The sequence below is a fragment of the Pelodiscus sinensis genome, chromosome 11 (genome assembly GCF_049634645.1).
Source record: "Pelodiscus sinensis isolate JC-2024 chromosome 11, ASM4963464v1, whole genome shotgun sequence".
In the NCBI taxonomy this organism is placed as follows: Eukaryota; Metazoa; Chordata; order Testudines; family Trionychidae; genus Pelodiscus; species Pelodiscus sinensis.
The window spans coordinates 13626335-13645459 of record NC_134721.1 but is presented as its reverse complement, the minus strand read 5'-3'; the positions used below and the strand labels follow the sequence as shown (position 1 = coordinate 13645459).

Below are 19125 nucleotides of genomic sequence, written 5' to 3'. Positions count from 1 at the left end.
CTGTATGAGCTCTTTGCTGACAAGAGGACTATGCCAGATGATAGGACCTTCTCTCCCTGGTTGCTGACCCTGCTCCAGAGATTCCCACAGAGGACAGCAGGAGCACAACTTATCTATTGCTCACCACTGTTTGCCTTCCTTGAGATGATATGCATCCCCCAGAGGAATACAGAGGGAGCTAGTACTGTGCTCTCCTGGGTTGTGTCTAGACTGCAGGGTTTTTTTCGGAAAAAGTAGACTTTTTTCGAAAAAACTTCACCTGCTGTAGCCAGACACGGCTGACACCTGCGTCTAGACTATAGCCGTGTTCTTTCAAAATTAAATCGAAAGAACGCGGCTATTCTTTTGACGGCGTCACTCCTCATTTTATGAGGAGGAACGCCTTTTTTTGAAAGTTCTCTTTTGAAAAAAGGTGTTCTTGAATGCAAACAGGGCTTTTTCGAAAGAGAGCATCCAGACTGCCTGGGTGCTCTTTCGAAAAAGTGGCTCACTTTTTCAAAAGAAGAGGTTACAGTCTAGACTCTCTTTTGAAAGAGGCTTTTTCGAAAGATTCTTTCGAAAAAGCCTCTTTTGAAAGAGGCTTGTAGTCTCTGTAAGGGACCTTTGGCAGAGATGCTTTTTGTGCACATACCATCTTACATTACAGTGTAAAGGCCCATCACAGTCCTGCCTTAAGTAACAAAGAAGATCATTGTTATAATTTCAGGGAATAAACAGAGCCAGATATTTGACAAAATAACTTTCAATATAATTCCAAATATAGATCAAGTTATTGGTTGGCTCCTGACTCTGTATCTCCAGATCATTCATCCATGGATGCAGACTATTCCTAGAGTCCAATCCAGGAATTGTGAATGTACATTTGTGAGAAAAAAACAAGTTGGTAAAGGGGACCATGCTGAATTATGAATAATATTTACTACAATCGTGCTCAAGGACTAACCAAAATTGAAGCCCCTTGTGCTAAGCACTTTACAAACAGAGTGTACTGGACAGTTCCAGCCCAAAATAACAGACACAGGGTAGAGGATATGAACAGAACATTCTGCAACAGTGTGGGAATTAAGAAAGAGGAAATAAATCACACAAATCATGCCCACTTGCTTATAAAATCATGAAAAATGTGTTAGATAGATAGATATAATCTACAAACAATTATGAATGAAAATCCAAAGTACAATTAATAAGCTTGTAATGTTAATTACATTTATATAATTAAATCTGCAGTTATTAGTCTTGGCAAAATAATCTGCTAAATTGAATACAACCATTTATTCATGTTTCATGAGAATAACTGGACAGTGAGAACAAAATGACCCCACCAAAAGCATCACTAGCAGCAACAATTAAAGCAGCAGCAGCAAATAGTTCTATTTTCGGCATAAGCCAGTGCTTTGGCATGAAGGCCTGTCTCCACTTACCAGGAGATTGATATTGTGGGAATTGATCTCCCAGGAGTTAACTTAGCTGCAAAATCGACTGCTAATCACACTCCTGTAGACTTCACTGAGTTTTGAGGAGTAGAAGAAGTCCACAGTGGGGATGCTGCAGCAAGTTGAACTAAGGTATGTAGTCTCCACTATGCTATTTACATAGCTGGAGTTACATACCTTAGTTTGACTTTGTCCCCTACTGTAGACCTAACCTGGAGATTAGTAGTTGGTCAGTTAAACCAAAAAACTATACATTAGAATGAAAAAGTTTCCTTTTTCAACAAAGAAAGAAGTGTCTGCTGACATAGGCTGTGTCCAGACTCAGGGGTTTTTTCGAAAAAAGTAGCCTTTTTTCGAAAAAACTTCCCCAGCAACCAGACTCAAGCCGCGTTCCTTCGAAATTAATTCGAAAGAACGCGGCTTTTCTTTCGATGGCGGTAAACCTCATTTCACGAGGAAGAACGCCTTCTTTCGAAAGTTCCTCTTTCGAAAGAAGGCGTTCTTCAATGTAAATAGGGCTTCTTCAAAAGAGAGCATCCAGACTCACTGGATGCTTTCTTTCGAAAAAGCAAGCCGCTTTTTCGAAATTTCTCCGTGCAGTCTAGACGCTCTCTTTCGAAAGAGGCCTGCAGTCTAGACATAGCCATAGAGCCAAATGCAGGATCAGGGAGCAGAACTGTGAATGCTAATCATTTCTCATTGCCCCATTTTATTTTTTAATCTCTTCGCTTTTACATTATTTCTGGCATATATAGATGAGCACCATACTTTGCTATTTATAGCAAGAATGTTTGTTTTATGTACCTTGCACAAGAACAAAAGTGAAAAGATACCCACTGATCATCCTCTGCATGCTTCCTTTATCCTAGTTCACAGAGCAGGAGTGGGATTGGTTCCGTGGGACTGCTCTTCCCCACTTCTGTGCATGTAGCAAGGTTTAGCTGGAGAATTACTTTCTTCCACAACACATTGGTCAACACAGATAAGCTAGTATGGTAGGTGAAGTAAGCTGCTACTAGTATAGATCAGAGGGGCATAGTTCTTTTCCTCTGTTACTTCAGGGCATCATAGATACATGTTCCTCCCCATAATATGGGCTGAGAGTAAATTTTCTATCTATCCCTTAATGTTTCATGTAAATACATGAGATTTCTTTCTGCCTTATATTAACCTTTTTAGCTGCAGCATGGCACAGCCTACATTTTTCAATCTGATACTAATACACAATATCTTGTACTCGCTGAAGTTTAAATTGTAATTCAGGGGTCATTTCAAGGCTCCAATCCTTTTATTAATCAGCTTAACCTGAAACTGCATTCTTCACTGATATCTCCTTTCAAGGGGCTAATGGACTTCATTATCTTTCTCTTGTACAGAATATTTCCAAATGCTAACATATTCTACATAAAAAACAATTCCATTTGCTCACCATAGATTATTAGTTGACCTCTTGCAATGTTTCTTCCTCGAATGTTTCCTGTAATACATTCATAAAAGCCTTCATCTTCCTGCTGAAAATCTGGGATTTCAAGGACTCCTTTGGATTTGTAGTGTTTGATTTTCCTTGACAATGGGTGTCCATCACTCCTCTTCCAGTTAATACTGGGAACGGGACTAAATAATTATACTATATTAAATGTGGGGATACTTTTATCAATACACCACAGAAAAGGTAAAACGTATTCCCTTAATCACTCTAGGGGGAAGAGGGAAGGATTTTAAATAAATTAAAACATAAAACTTGTTCATTTCTAAAAGTTTTATTAAAGTGGTCTCCAGTGAGATTTTCAGAAGCATTCAATGATTTAGGAACCCAAGTCTTATTGACAGGCAATGGGAATTGTATTCCCAAGACCCATATGAGCTTTTGAAAGTACTGGTCTTAGTTCAATATCACTTCACACAGATTTGCTCAACTTTTAGGAACAAATCCTGCCATCTGAGAAAGAAAGAAAGAAAGAAAGAAAGAAAGAAAGAAAGAAAGAAAGAAAGAAAGAAAATGCATGGGATGGAGGAGAGAACTCAGAAAACTTGGAAGGGCAGCTAATTTTCATGCAAGCATCTGAATTATTGGTGGCTTTCAGAACAAACAAAATGTCTGCACCACTTCAGTTACTTATCACTAATCAGAATGATGAAACATCAGACAGGAACACAAAGGAGGAATGAAGAGCTATAACTCAGGATATAAAAGATGGAGCAAAGAGAGGGTACAAAAAGAAATGAGCAGAGAACAGAAAAAGAACATGAGTGACAATCAGAAAGAAGGCAAAAGGGAGTTTTTTTCCTTGTTTTGCATTTTTATAGCTTTTTATCATTTTCATTTATGTTTGAATCAATATATTCTATATGATAAAAAATAGCCAAGTATGACAAAGGCCATACATACTTCCTGAGTTCCTGGTAATATCACAGACCATACAAGCTTCACCTTCATGATTTGTTATGTCACTAGAACACTTTGAAATATTAATAGTCTTGCATTTCCAGATTGCTTTTCATGCTACTGAAAAGTAAAGTAAGCTTCTTTTCCAATGCAGAAGATCTGATACACTGTGAACAGCTTTTTGAAGTGGTTTTGACTCAGTGCTGGAGATGTTTCTTTGTGTGGCTTATAATATCATCAGAAAATATTCTGTGTTAAAATTTAGAAAGGCAAAAACTATATTTTGTGTATGTTTCTAGATGCCTGTTTCAAGAGAGCAGAAAGTATATGTCATGGCTCCCAATCCTGCACACTCGTCTACACAGATGGATTTCTGCCCCATAAGAGCGCTTAGTTCGAACTAGGTAAACCTCATTCTACGAGGACTAAGCCTAGTTCGAACTTACTAGTTCGAATTAAGGTCTGTGTAGCCCCTTAATTCAAACTAGTGAGAGGCTAGCCCTCCCCAGGTTTCCTTGGTGGCCACTCTGGCCAACACCAGGGAAACTCTATTGCCCCCCTCCCGGCCCCAGACCCCTTAAAGGGGCACGGGCTGGCTACGGTGCCCGTGCCAGGTGCAAGCCTGCCAGCACCCAGCCAGCAGACCCTGCACCTGGCATGGCTTGAGCCAGCCACCCGATGCCCCCCAGCCCTCCCCCTCTTCCCGGGACCAGGAGCTTGCCAGGGACCGCAAGAGGCGGGCACCCGCCTGGTCTACTGCGGACATCGTGGACCTTGTCCACGACCTCCGCACTAGACACAGGAAAGTGGCCATCTAGAGTAGGAGAGCTGCCAGCCTGGCCACCCAGGAGCAGGTGTGTATGAAAATCAAGGTGGTCCACTGAGACCCCGAACCCTGAGCCCTGAGCTTACAATGGCCGTACTGGGTCAGACCAAAGGTCCATCTAGCCCAGTAGCCTGTCTGCCAACAGCGGCCAACCCTAGGGACCCTGGAGGGGATGGACCAAAGACAGTGACCAAACCATTTGTCTCGTGCCATCCCTCTCCAGCCTTCCACAAACCTTGGGCAGGGACACCACTCCTACCCCCTGGCTAATACCACTCCATGGACCCAACCTCCATGACTTGATCTCACTTCTCTTTAAACTCTGTTCTAGTTCTAGCCTTCACAGCCTCCTGCAGCAAGGAGTTCCACAGGTTGACTCTTTGCTTTCTGAAGAACAACTTTCTGTTACTAGTTTGAAGCCTACTACCCATTCCTTTCCTTTGGTGTCCTCTAGTCCTTCTATTATGGGAACTAATGAAGAACTTTTCTTGATGCACCCTTCCACCCCACTCATGCTTTTAGAGACCTCTATCCTATCCCCCCTCAGTCTCCTCTTTTCTAAACTGAAAAGTCCCAGTCTCTTTAGCCTCTCTTCATATGGGACCTGTTCCAAACCTCTGATCATTTTAGTTGCCCTCCCCTCTCTCACACTCTCTCTTCCCCTCTCCCACCTCCTTTTCCCAGTCTCCCCGAGTTTTGTTCAATAAAGAGAGATTCTATTTTTGACCACACGTTTTCTTTATTTTGTACATCAGGAAGGGGGGTTAGGGAAGGGTAAGTGGAAGGAGGTGAGGGAGGAATGGGGTACGAGCCCCCGATAGGGAGGACTGGGCTGGCTCTGTGGGCTTCTGGGGGTGGAAGCTCTCCTGCAGCCCCCCAATTGCCCCCTCTCCCCAGATGGCAGCCTGCGGCAAGTGCAGCCGGTCTGATGGCCGAGTGCTGTGATGTGCCCAGTGTGGGTACTCCGGGCAATCCAAGCCAGGACTGCTTTGCAAGCGGGGCACCCCTGAGAACTGTCTGTCCGGGGTGGGGTTCGGGTCCCTTTAAGCACAGCCCTCGGCTAGCCTGAGACAGCATCTCCACGCTCTAAGTCCTACTCTGATGCCCTGCCGGCATTGCTTCCAGCCATCCTTAACCCCTGTTCAGGGTCCACTTAATGTGGACATGCTAGTTCGAATTAGCAAAACGCTAATTCGAACTAGTTTTTTAGTCTGGATCCGTTAGTTCGAATTAGCTTAGTTCGAATTAACTAATTCGAACTAAGTTAGTTCGAATTAGCGCTGTAGTGTAGACATACCCTAAGAGAGTTAGAGTCACCAATAGGTATCTACTTGTAGAACAGGAGCTATAGTGTGTATGACTTTGTCTAATTCTATCGTGAAAGAAGTCAAATGTTATCTGTATGGAAATATCATTATCTAAGTAGGAAAAATACAAATCTTTACAGAACATTTTACAGCTGGAGTACCATAAAAATATAATGAAAGATAAAATCAGGTAAACCTCACCTAGTTTGGGTAACATTAATAACTCGAAACTCAGACCAAACACATATTGTTTTCAGCAATCTAGTGCTGGCAGAAGTTGATAAATTGTGCAGCTGAAGAACTTCTAACCTAAGCTCCTTTCTGCTACATGAAACAGAAAAGTATAGCATCAAGACCAGAACATTAGCTGAAAACCCTCTAATAACTATTTAGAGAACTCAGTGATCTATCTAGCTATTATTTCATCATAACTACATTGCCTACACAGACGATGTACGGCTATACACAATTCATTCTGAGTCTTACTGTGGCTCTTAGCTCCAGCCCTGCACACGTGTGTATATATACAGGCAGTCCCCAGGTTACGTGCAAGATAGGGACTGTAGGTTTGTTCTTAAGTTGAATTTGTATGTAAGTCGGAACTGGTACATATTGTAGGGGAAACTCTAGCCAAACATTTCTCCAGAGCTCAGTTTTATTCTCCCACACCTCACTTCCCTCAGTCCTTTATTCTCAAGCTGAGGTGTCTGCTGAGAAAAGCCGCTCCGCGTCTCCCTGGTCTGCTGGGGGGAAGCAGCTAGTGCGGGGTTGCCTCACCCCGTTTGTAAGTAGGGATCCGATGTAAGTCGGATCCATGTAACCCGGGGACTGCCTGTAATTCTAATCTGACCTCTCCAATGTAGCTGAACAAGTTACTATAAGTGAGACTGGGAAATGGCTGAGAGATAGGCTGTGTCTAATCCAATGCACAGAAGCAGAGCCTGTATAATTGTTTACAGGCTTTCATCTGAAAAAAAAAAGAATATAACTTTCTAGGGACCAAAAATAATAAAAGTCATAATGACAGTCCCTGCTTTCTGAACATCCAGAAGATACCTGGGGCCCCAAAAGCCCTGTAGGAGCCCAGGATCTTTCAAAAAAGGGTTTTAGTTTTGATTGATGCCCATCTAAATAACCTATAGTTTTCTTTCAAAAAGCCCCATTTTGAAAAAAATGTGGCCGCCATTATTCACATAAAGCATGGAAAATTTAAATCCCAGCTTCATTTGAAATTTCAAAATGTCTAATTTACATCCCTTTTTTGAGAAAAGGGAAGTAGTTTAGACACAGCCAAAGAGAGAGATAGAGTCAACTGAATTAACACTCAAGGCAATGTCGGTAGCAAGAGGAAACACTTGGAGGAAGCACCAAAATTTTATCTGTACCCACAATTTTCATTCCATGCCCTTTTGTTGTACAAGTTTGAAACCTACAGGGCTTTGGGGGCCCCAGGTATCTTCTGGATGTTCAGACAGCAGGGACTGTCATTGTGACTTTTATTATGTTTGGTTCTCTAGAAAGTTATATTCTTTTTTTTTTTTCAGATGAAAGCCTGCAAACAATTATTCAGGATCTGCTTCCATGCACTGGATTATTGCAAAACACACTCCTTAAACTCATGTAAAAATGGCAGCTAGTGGGCAGAATAGCTCTATTCCCTCATGATTGTGATCAAGATTATGAAAAAGATTGGTTGGAATGGCTCTTCCTATAGGTTGAAAGAGACCGTTGATAATAGGCAGAACATGGATGGCTTTTAAAAATGATATTGCATATTAAACAGTGGACTAATTGCTATAGTTTAATGTCAAAACCACAATGTATAAAATGCAAAAAGCATTTATGTAAACTTCTGGCCCAAAGTTGACAAAAAGATGAAGAGAAAATAGGAACCATTGGTGGTGGAGTGGGAGAAGAAGACAAAAATGATTCTTCAATTTTTTCCTACACTGTTACTGCCCCCCCCCCTCCCGTTACTGGTTTGTTTTATTTTAGCAATCTCTATTCATGAATAAGGAAAGTCTTCACTGACACTAAGGCCAGAGGCAGAGTTCTGTGGGAAAATGCCTCTTCTGTCAATCTGTCAACTCAGGTTTACCAAGGCCTCAGCTGAAGATGACCTTCTGTTTTCCTTATCCATACCAGATCTTTATAATTACTTCCTTGGGGATCTTTCAAGATAAAATCTCCTCTTCATTTTTGTTTTTTGCTTTTGGGGTTTTTTTCCCCCCTTCTCTCTCCTTTATACCAAGATAGTTTGAAATGCATTTCTCCTCTGATGTGAACTATTAGAATGATGATAGAAGGATGATAGATGATATTAGGATGATAGAAGTAAAATTTAGCATTTGGAGCATCAACTTTGCTCTGTGTAAATTAGTAATTGTAACATACTCAGTGGTACTCTGTGCTCTCCTAGAAGGGGCTTAGACTGAGGAGGTGGCCTAGTTTTATGAAGAGAGAGAGTTCATTTGTCAGGACAGCAGCTTTAGCAGACCTTCTCCAACCTAAATTATAGGTTAAATGACTGCTGTTGCAGTCTAGAGTAGGACTGGTGTTTCTTTTATGTGCCTATCATACATAAATACAATCTGCGTTATCTGGGCTTTTTCAGAAGATCTTTTTCTCCATTGGCTTTTTCTGGTAGCTGATTAGCATGTACTTTCCATGTCTTCAGTCACTGTTTATTGGACAAGACAACTTTTTATCTGGTTTCTATAGATTTAAATGACACCCCGTTACCAATGAACTTCATTCTAGTAAAATCTCTTCATAGTGACCCATTACAGTGGACCAAATGAAATAGTTTTGACTAAGGGGAGGATAAAAAGGAAATATTATATAGGATTTTAAATGGGTGAATTAAAATTCACCTTAGCAAAGTGAAAGCTGTTCATTTTTTCCCTCTTGTCCCATTTAGTAAAAGCCAGTGCTTTAAGAAGGAACACTGAAATATGGCTCACACACAGTTTGTCCAGATGCTAATCTTGGACTTTTATAGAGGGAAATAATTTCTATGGGAGTGTTAGTGTTCAGTATATTTTAGGATCAGAATTATCCCATTGGCTACTGAATGACCATAACACGAAACGTCAGACAATAGTATCCTTATACTGAGCAGTACCTTACCCAGTCAGTAGACCCACTGACAACAGTGAGGGTGTGTCTAAACTACATGGCTCCATCAGTGGAGCCATGTAGATTAGGCTGATCGGCAGAGGGAAATGAAGCCGCGATTTAAATAATAAGCCATATTTTCCCTGACAGAGGGGCATGCACTTTATATTGGGACTGTTAGTACCGTATTTACCATGATGGATGAGCATTGATTTATATTGGGACTGGTAGTGCCATATTTACCCTGATAGAGAGGCATGGCCTTTATATTGTTAATACCATGGATGCCCTGAGCTAGGAGCCCGAGAGGGGCAACGTGACCTTAAAAGGGGGGGGCACAACCCACACCAGGGGTGTACCCCACGACAGGCTTATTTCGACTTCAGGGTGTTGTGTAGATGCACTCTAAGTTACTAAATTTGACGAGCCCTGCAGATACACTAATATCTGCTTTATATTCACAGATATATGCATCTATGGATGTGAATTTGGATATCCTCAGCTCATGTTTGTGGATGTAGATACAAAGTTTGTATGTCAAACCCTGCATATTCATGGATATCTGCTTTATATCCATGACCATCCAAGTGTACGGATGTCAATGTGGATATCTGCAGCTCATTTTTGCAGATGCAGATACAAATTTTGTATCTGCCCAGGGATCTATAAATGAGATAGAAAAGAAGTCCAAAATATTTTATTTTGGGGCATAAATCTTGTCACACTGGGCCTCAATTTAAAGTGCTTGTACTATCATAATCTGCACCAATAGGAAAGTTCCATCTCTTGAAGGCACACATTGCATAAGTCAGTCAATCAGAGCATCTTTCATGCTGTGCCTCTCAGGGCACTTCACAATGAAATTAAATTTACAGTTTAGATAATTAAGACTATGCCTGGTTAAACAAATGAGACAAAGCTGAGATGTGAAAGCTGCTATGATGACTGCGTCAAATATGGACATGAGAAAGAATGAAGATCCAAAGGGCATAATAATTAGAGGGTTCAAGGTTCCAATCATTCTGCTTCATTACTTGGAGAGCAGCTGAGACTTCCATTGCTGTGCAAGGCATGTTTGGCCAGAAGTGTGATAAGAATCAAGTGGTCCACCCTCAAGCAGTATAACAGTGAAATGAAGATGATCCCTCTAGAGCTTCTAATTGGTGATATCATGTTGTTATCAAATTCTAGCAGGCAACCAGCAAAAATATCCATTTCCTGTATCGGGTGTCGGCTGGATGTAGCCCAATCCACAGACAGTGTACTGGAGCTGGGAAATATAATTAAAAAAACTTGGGAGCCTTCTAGTGATCCTCCTTCTCTTCTATTTCATAAGCCCCCAGATCCTCACAGAGCAGCTGTGTGTAGAGTTAGATAGACTTTGTATGTGTCTGTATAGTTAGTAAGCATGCTTGAAACGCATAGACACAATGCAATCTTTGTCCTAAAACCATGGCAATGTGTTGGTAGCTCCCTCTCCCCCCAGAGATAAGTGTTCTGGGTTATAATTCACAAGGCCTGCGCAACATAATCCATGTGGATAAGCTTGTATGTTCTCTGGTTCAGCAATGGCCAATATGCACAGGCTTCCCAAGGTTATTCCTGATGTTAGCAGAAATAATCTACACATGGAATGACTAGGAAAAGGGTTACTCTCAGCCAGAATAAAAAATAAATTTGCATTTACAGCATGTGTGCCTGTTTGGGGTGCCATTTTGTTTATTTTCTCAACAAACGTAGCCTCTAACTGATGACCATATTCGACATAGGAAGGAACTTTACCCCCAGTCAGATTGTCAGAGATCCTTCTGCCATCATTAGCCGCATCATTAGGGGGCATGTACTGCTTTCAACTACAGTAAATGGTGGATACTCTATAATGTGAAATCTTCATATCAAAAATTGAGAACTTCAGTAACTCCATCATAAGTTATAGCCTTACTCTAGGAGTGAGAGGGTGAGATTCCATGGCCCGTGAAATATATAAGGTCAGACTAGATGATCATGAGGTTCCCTTCTGGCATAAAGATTATGAGTCTGATCCTTTATTGTATTAACTCCCTTCAAAAGCAATGTTACAGTAATATCAATATAATGTTACTGATAGATAATGTGACAATGAATGTTGCATGGAGATAACATTGTTCAGTGGAATGAACACAAGGGTGGAACTCACAAGTTTAGATCCCAGTTGTGATGAGTTGCCGAATCGAGTAACAGTTCTGAATTTTAGTTTCCCTCTGTGTAAAATGATTAAACTAAAGAGCACATTTAAATGCCTTAGGTGTCCTATTCTGTTCATCCTTCCAGTTAATCATAAATGTAACTGCTGTTCATCTGATGGTGATGCATTTTTGTTTTCTCCAACCCACCCAGTAATCCAGCACTTTCGGTACCAATTTATTTTCCATCCACGTCAAAGGTTTCTTCGTGGTCTGGGGAAGCTACACACAGAGTCTTGTTGCATTCTTCAGAATACGATTCAGTGTCAGTAGGTGATCCATGATTTGAAAATTACTTTTGAATACAGCCTGCTGCACACTTGATGCAAATGGAATGATATTCCATTCACCACTAACTATGGGGTCCTTCATGCTTGTCTTATCACTTGATATTAATTTTGTTTTTCAGCTTGTAGGTATTCCTGTCCTTCAAATATTGTGTGAACAGGTAACCTACATGCAACCTCTCCATCCACTGGGAAGCCACTTCAACTAAATTAATCTAATATTGATGCTCTGTCCACCTTCACTTTCTTGGCAATTCAGTTTTCTGATTTCTGAGATCTGTTGTGACAAAAATTGCCATCTCCTTAGTTGCCAAATTGCCAGTGAAGCAGAGTTCTGCAGGGATTTTTCCTCCTCCTCTCAGTGAGCTAATTGGTCTTTGATCAAATAAGTACTTCATTATGGGTTATAGCTATTATAGTCAAGGGCACCTGAACCTTTGTAGAAGTTGGCTGGGGGGCAAAGCCAAAATACTTCCTATTTCTTTGAAGCTGATTGCTCTGGTTGTGAGCCAGCTGCCCTCTCAGGCAACACAGCAGCTCCTTCTGGGCAAAAGGTATAATGGCAATGCCTCCTCTGCAGAATCTATTATTCTGCTGGGGGAAAAAAATCTAAGGAATGTTCCAGAACTCATGATTTGTCAAATAATGTAAGGGACAGAGGATGCTAAATGTCTCCTTTAACCTTCAACTTTCCAAAACTATCCAATCAAAAGATAGTGGGCACAGTTTTATTTTCACTTATAACTAGAGATAAATAAACATTTTTAAATGAAACCTCTTCCTAGGTTCACCACTTTCTAATATTCACAGAAAACATTTATTGCAAGGTTTTTGAGACAGGGACTGGGCTGAAATGTTGGATATATTTGGAGACTCTCAAGCACATTGTGCGCAGAAATAATACTTACGAATTTGTTTAAAAAATCAGGTAACTTCATCTTTAAGATTCAAGTTTATCTTTTTTGTGTATTTTGCCCTTACAAGTTTTCATTAAGACTGGAGATAGAAGTAAACGTAGCTTGCTGGCCAAGAAGTCATAGGAATCATCAGTAACTCAGAGGGCTCATAAACTACGGGGAACTGTTGAAAAAAAGTATGCAAATGCTGCGGGAATTTGCATATCTTCTTCTTATCGCACTTAAAGTCCTTTCGAAAGAGAAAGTGTTAAGACACGGCTTTTTCGGTGACACCCCCCCCCCATCAAAAAGCCGTGTAAACCTCTTTTTTTTGAGGAAGAGCTGCTTTTTGATGAAGGGGGGAGTTCGCCAAAAAAGCCGCATCTTAACCGTTTCCCAAAGTCTAGATGAGCCCTAAGAGAAAGACTAATCTGATAAAACTCTCAGACCTAGGAAATCTGAGCAAGTTCAATTAAGATTAGATAACTATCTAGACTTCTAAGGACAAATCTTGAGCTGGTATAGAATGGTATGAAATGGAGTAATTTCGTTCATTTAAGTAGATTAAGTTACAGCCCTGAGGACTTGGCCCAATATTCTTTTCAGAACTCAGTATATGAGTTTTTGAAGATAAACATTATTGTGTATTGCAGGACTATTCAACTTTGGAAGCCCCAGTGGCCACAATTATACTCACAGCACATGCCGAGGTCTACAACTTAAGTGTGGTTGCATATGCATGCAAATATATGTAAATAGCTTATTTCACACTGACAGACATGAATACAAAGATTAAGGCAATACTACATAACACGTAGGCCCTATGTAAGTCAGTTCTGCTGATATTAATAAAATGCAATATTTACCTGATTTTCAGCTTTATGATAGCACTTTTAATGAGCAACGACAGTCCAGGAATTTAACTACTAAAACCTATATCAACAGAAGACCATTATATTGACTACTTTTTTGTTTTGGTTCCCACAGCCACGTATTGAGCCCTGCATAAACCCAAACCACACCACGGGCCACAAACAAACGGGCCGTGGGCTGGGCCATGTTGAGTAGCCCTGGTGTACTGCAATAATTATTAAAATGTTTAAAGAAAACTGCAGTATCTCACCCTTTTAGTAAAAAGGGAAGGAGGAAGAAATTCAACAGATGCTGAATCTCCCTCTCTTCCAGCACCCCAGGAACCTGACCGGTGATGAACCAGAGAATTTGCTGAACCACGGGAGATCAATATTGTCTTGTAGCAATGCCAACACTTTCACTCCTTTCTGGGCTCTTAGAAAACATTTAGGGGTAAATTAGAGCTAAATAACAGCACAGAACAATAAGAGCCAGGACTGATGGCTGTAAACAAACTTTGTGGGACCACAGGAATCTTGGCCTCACCCATGATAAGTGAACTTCCGGCTAAATAAAATCATGCTGACCATGGATATTGCCATTCCAGAGAGTGTCAGATTAGAGAGGTTCAACCTGTATTTTGTCATTTCCAATTCTCACTGTTTCATAATGTTGTTGGTTTGTTTTTGTTTTTTTTAAATCCTGCTGTAATAAATAATTATCCAGACCATTTCAGGCTATCATGATATTACTGTGGTTTACATGAAGAGTAAATCTATTGACATCTATTGACTGCATTTACATCAATGAAACACCAGTCCATCCCTACCCCACTTTTTAATACAGTATCATTCCTTTTATATATAATAGAAAATACAATACCACCTTAATAATCTTGATCTAAGCTATTGTGATACTTTTTTCTTAAATCACCATTACTCGGGAAAACAAAATCAAAATAGGACTAATGGATTTTGAAGTAATGAATAAAATCCATTAATTACAATTAATGGTAAATTTTTCTTTCTAGAACTAACATTTTATATTATGTGTCTGCACTTATTACCTGAACTTGCTCTTCTTTCTCTTGCCTGACATTGCAGCTGGTCAAAAAGAGAATTGACAAGGCAGAACAATTCTCTGGATGTTGCCTCCAAGGTTTCCCCACTAGTCCTTTAATTTTTAAAGTCAGTGGATGATTTTAATCTCTATTGATTTGGTAAGTGAAATTTTCAATGTGATAGTCTTTTCTCACTTTCAGTTATTATATATGTGACACCTTTGTTCCCTGTAAAATGAGCATTTGGGCAGCTGCCCAAGAGAGATTTAAATGCTGTCCAGGTAATTAGCAGAACACCCATAGCATCCACAGCTAGCAGCATGAGTTTCTATTGATGGTGCACATCTGTACATGCCTTGGTGCACACAACAAAATATATCCTGCACACACATGGAAAAAATTGAGGGAACATTGTGTGGCATCCACTTCCTTGGACATTGAGATTAATGGAGATTAAGATTAGGGATGCAAATCAAGTGCAGAAGAGACCATTTTTAAATCCAGAAGGGACCATTAGATAATTCTCTCAGACCTTCTATATAACACAGACCATAGAATTTCATCCTGTAAGACCCATTATTGAGCTGATTCACATGTATAACTATAGCATATCTTAGTAGGGAGAGCACTGGTGGACAATCTAAGAGTAGATTCACTATAATGTGTAGCAAATTCCCCAATACTAGCTTTTTCCCCCCAAAATTCATTTGTCATAGCAAATGCAGTATATTCAATATCACTTAATAAACGTTGTTCATAGTTAGCTACATATTGTAGCTAAAAGGGCCAATCATCTCTTAGAAGCAGTGTATTTCCACTAGTACTATGAGAAGAGGACAGAACACCTGCTCCATCCCTAATTGATCCAGTTTATCTCTATCATTTAAAAATAGCAGTTAATTGTGCTTTAATATTCAAAACATGAACATGTTTTTATCTCCAGAAAATGCCAATTAATCATGCAACAAGATACTTCAGAACCTGGTCAGATTCTCAGCGAGTAGAAATTGGTACAGTTCCATTAACTTCATTGAAGTTATGTTGAATTACACCAACTCAGGGTCTGGCCCACTGTGTTGCTCAGTGAGTGACTTATTGCACAGTGTGTTGTGAAATATGAAGTGAGAAGTCGAGTGACTTCAACCACTCCTTTAGACAAGTGCAATAGTTTCTTATAAGTACCATGCCTAAAGGATATAGTCCAGTCCTGATAGGTGCTGAGTATCTGCAACTCTGTCAGATTTTAATGGAAGGCTTAATCCTTAGCGCCTCTCAAGAGATAATCAACACTTCTGAGCCATTGGTATAAAGAGAACTGTGTGAATGACAATGGTTTCATTTTGGAAGGGTCCTTGGAATACATTCAAGTTCAATCTGTATGAGTTCATCCCAAATTTTGTTCTGAGATGTGAACTGAATCCTAAAATTTGGTTTCACATGGGATTTTAAATGATTTAAATGCATAACTGAAAATCAACTCAGAAATGCTTATTACTGAGGCTTGGTCATTCTTCCAAGGTTTAAATAGCTCAGTGAACCTTTCAGTGAATGAGTCTTAGTTGTGAGTTTGTAACAAAACTTACAATTAAGTCAGCTTCAGATTTTGTTTGTTTGCCTTTATCATTGTGAATATTCAAAAGAGAAACAGATAAGCTGCAAAAAGGTGTTTTAAAATGACCTGACAAGGTATTATTGACATTTTGATGACAACCAATCAAAAAACTTTCCACTTAACCAAGCATTCTAAAGATACTCATAATTCTTTGTGATTATCACTGTTGAATAAAAAACATTAAATAAAAACAAAAACCCCTTACTTTCCAAGAGCAAAGCATTCCAGTTTAACAGATGAACCCTTCGCTGCGTATGTTGTTTCTGGAAAACGTACTTCAATCTTTGGTTCATACTCTCCCATCACACCTGTTGAACATCAAAACAGCTAGCACTCCAGTTGTGTCTCAGACCTGTCTAGTACAACAGAATTTCAGTGTAAAAGAAAGAATGTCGTTATTTCTAAACTTAGAATCTCATCCTGCTCCCATTGGACTCAATTAGCATTTTTCAAATGATTTCAATGGGAGTAAGGTAGGAGTTCTGAGTGAATTTTAACCGCAGACAGCCACCACAAGCACCATAACTGACATAAGTCTATATGGATGTTAATTAGTATATGCTGTTGTTTTTATGCTGGGTAAATTTCACTTGTGGGTACAGATGTTTGAAAGACCTCAGCACCATGATGTTCTTATTCAGAACAATGACTACCAATACACAGAGCGTTAACCACATTACCATCAAATATCAAAAGGAAGAAGGCTAATGTTCAGGATGACATGTGGGTGAAGAGGAAAATAATGAAAGCAGCTAGGTACTGAACATTTTTGAAAATCTGACCATTTCATTTAGGCTCCAAAGTGGGATCTGAAGATTTTGGAAAATCTGATCCCAATTTTCTGTACTGAACAGTTTGGAAAAATCAGTCTAAAGAGCTAGTGTTTACAATACTTACTGTGAATGGGATCAGTTTGAGGGTGCTTAGCATTGCAGTGAATGTAGGCTTAATTTTAAGCAAATGTGCTTCAAGCTGAACTAACTGTACAGACGCTTCAGAGGTGTAGCTGAGTTCGTTGTTTTTAAGTTTATCCTGTACAAACTAATAGTCTGGTAGCACTTTAAAGACTAACAAAATATGTAGATGGTATCATGAGCTTTCGTGGGCACAGCCCACTTCTTCAGATGACCGGAAAGCTCATGATACCATCTACATGTTTTGTTGGTCTTTAAAGTGCTAGCAGACTATTTGATGGTTTTTTTTAAGTTTAACTGTACAGAGATAGAGTACACTGCATTACAGTAAACCAATCTATTCAGATGTTTCTATTGATCCAACGTCTTTACCATATCCCATACTGGATGTAAACCAATGCTTCTTTTTTATGCTTAGCAAGAATTTTGTAATCATGATGTGTGTTGTTTTTCATTGTCTCTCGGTGCTTTAGAGATCCTTGGCCTAGGGCCTAATCCAGAACCCATTGAAATTAATGGAAATACTCCCCTGAATTTCAGAAGGCTCCTACTCACTCTAAAGTAAAGGAAGCAGAAAGCAGATAAGGAGTGGAAGACAGATGGAAAAAATTAGGGGGTAAGGAAAGGAGGGTAGAAAAAAGGAGCATATTGGTAGAAAGGGGGTGAGAAGAATAGGAGCAAAACATGGGGTGTTTGTACCAATGTTTTATATAAAATAGCTAACGTATGAGCCTATGGAGCATGATGTTTCTTTGGAGGCTGTGGTCTTCATGCAAATGACACAAACATTATCTGAATTAAAATGTGATCTGAACTTTATGGAGGAAATATCCTATAATTCACAAATGCCTTTTATTTATTCTAGGAATGTAACCTTCTGCTGTATTTTGTTAGTGTATCAGAGTGCTTTGAAAGCAGTATGGGGGATTACAATTCAGGTAAACAATCCCATCAGAAAAACTTTGCTAACAGATTTCCCAGCTATATATTCCCCACTGTGAACATTTATTTAGAGAGCTGCCTAAAAGGCGTTTGTTTTTCTCTCACTCCAGTGACTCACTTAGTTTTGAGCTATCTCTGGATTTTATATTTGAGCGATAACCTGAATTTAAGTTTAGAAAGCTTTGCCAAATTCAAATCCACATGTAAGCCTTCCTGGGACCAAAATTAGAATGGAGAACTGGAATTTTTTTTGCTTTCTTTCAACTGTAGCGTGTCTTCCCTTGTTGTAGACATATTTATTGACCACAAATAGAACTTCTTTCTTCATTTTACAAAGGTCTGATCCAAAGTCCACTGGATGTAAAAGGGAATCTTTAGCTTAGACCCCAGATAATAGTATGAATGTACATGTTTGCATTCAAGGATTAGTTCAGCCTCAGAATTAATTACTAACATCAAAGTCAAATAAATGATTTTTAAAACTTTGCGTGGGTTTGTTTTTTCAGAAAGTCAAATTAAAAGAACTTACCATCGCTACGGAGGATAAGGGGAGTGGGAGGGCCCCGAACACTTTGTTGTGCTTTAGCATTAGTTACAACACAGGTGTAATTGCCCACATCAGATGGCTCTACTTTAGCGATATATAGATTTCCTGTCTCTTGGGATACAAATCGACGACTATCCTCCTGAACATACAAGGGGTTATCATTGAAGATCCAAGCATAGGAAATGTCTGGAAAACATCAAATATTCATGATGCATCCTTTCCAAAGTACTGTATTCCACATTAATGCCTAACCCCGATGTAGCAAGTTTCAAATAGCCAGTCACCCTCGTAGGATGCATTTGGGATGAACTTAGATAAAATAAGCAGTTGTTTGTCCTAAAACATAAATCAAACCTTTTCAGAAGTTCATCAACTTTTCGACAACTTTTGGGCAACAATCAATTAATTTAATTTTCCAGTGTGAATCTTGCTTAAAACACAACTTAGTTAGTATGCCATATTCATATCATAACAATATTTCTGTGAAGAATATGTGGTGTAGCCTCACAGAAGTATCACACCAACACCCAGTATTCTATAACTATTGCTTGTTTCTGTACTGCTGCTCTTTGCTGATGGCATCAGACAAGATCTAAAGCATGCATGTATATCACCTTCTAACAGCAAAACATATAAGAAATTTGCTTTAATATTACTGTTTCTAAACAGCTCTTCTTTGGGTCAGTAACAGAGAATCATGTATCTTGTTAAAATTATCACAGGT

The 19125-nt window shown here is 39.6% G+C and overlaps 1 protein-coding gene across 3 annotated transcripts in view; it reads right to left on the bottom strand.

Annotated features, from left to right (window-relative positions):
• The window catches only part of CNTN6 (contactin-6), a 158923-nt gene that overhangs the window by 95217 nt on the left and 44581 nt on the right, over window positions 1-19125 (bottom strand). The window contains exons 3-5 of one of the 3 annotated variants that reach the window (XM_006122484.4): window positions 18384-18587; window positions 16204-16306; window positions 2863-3047 (exon numbers count right to left, since the gene is read on the bottom strand). In XM_006122484.4, coding sequence (XP_006122546.3) covers window positions 2863-3047; window positions 16204-16306; window positions 18384-18587 — 492 coding nt within the window. Of the gene's footprint in view, window positions 1-2862; window positions 3048-16203; window positions 16307-18379; window positions 18588-19125 lie in introns of all 3 variants that reach the window. The other 2 variants (XM_075938669.1, XM_075938670.1) reach the window with 2 other exon arrangements.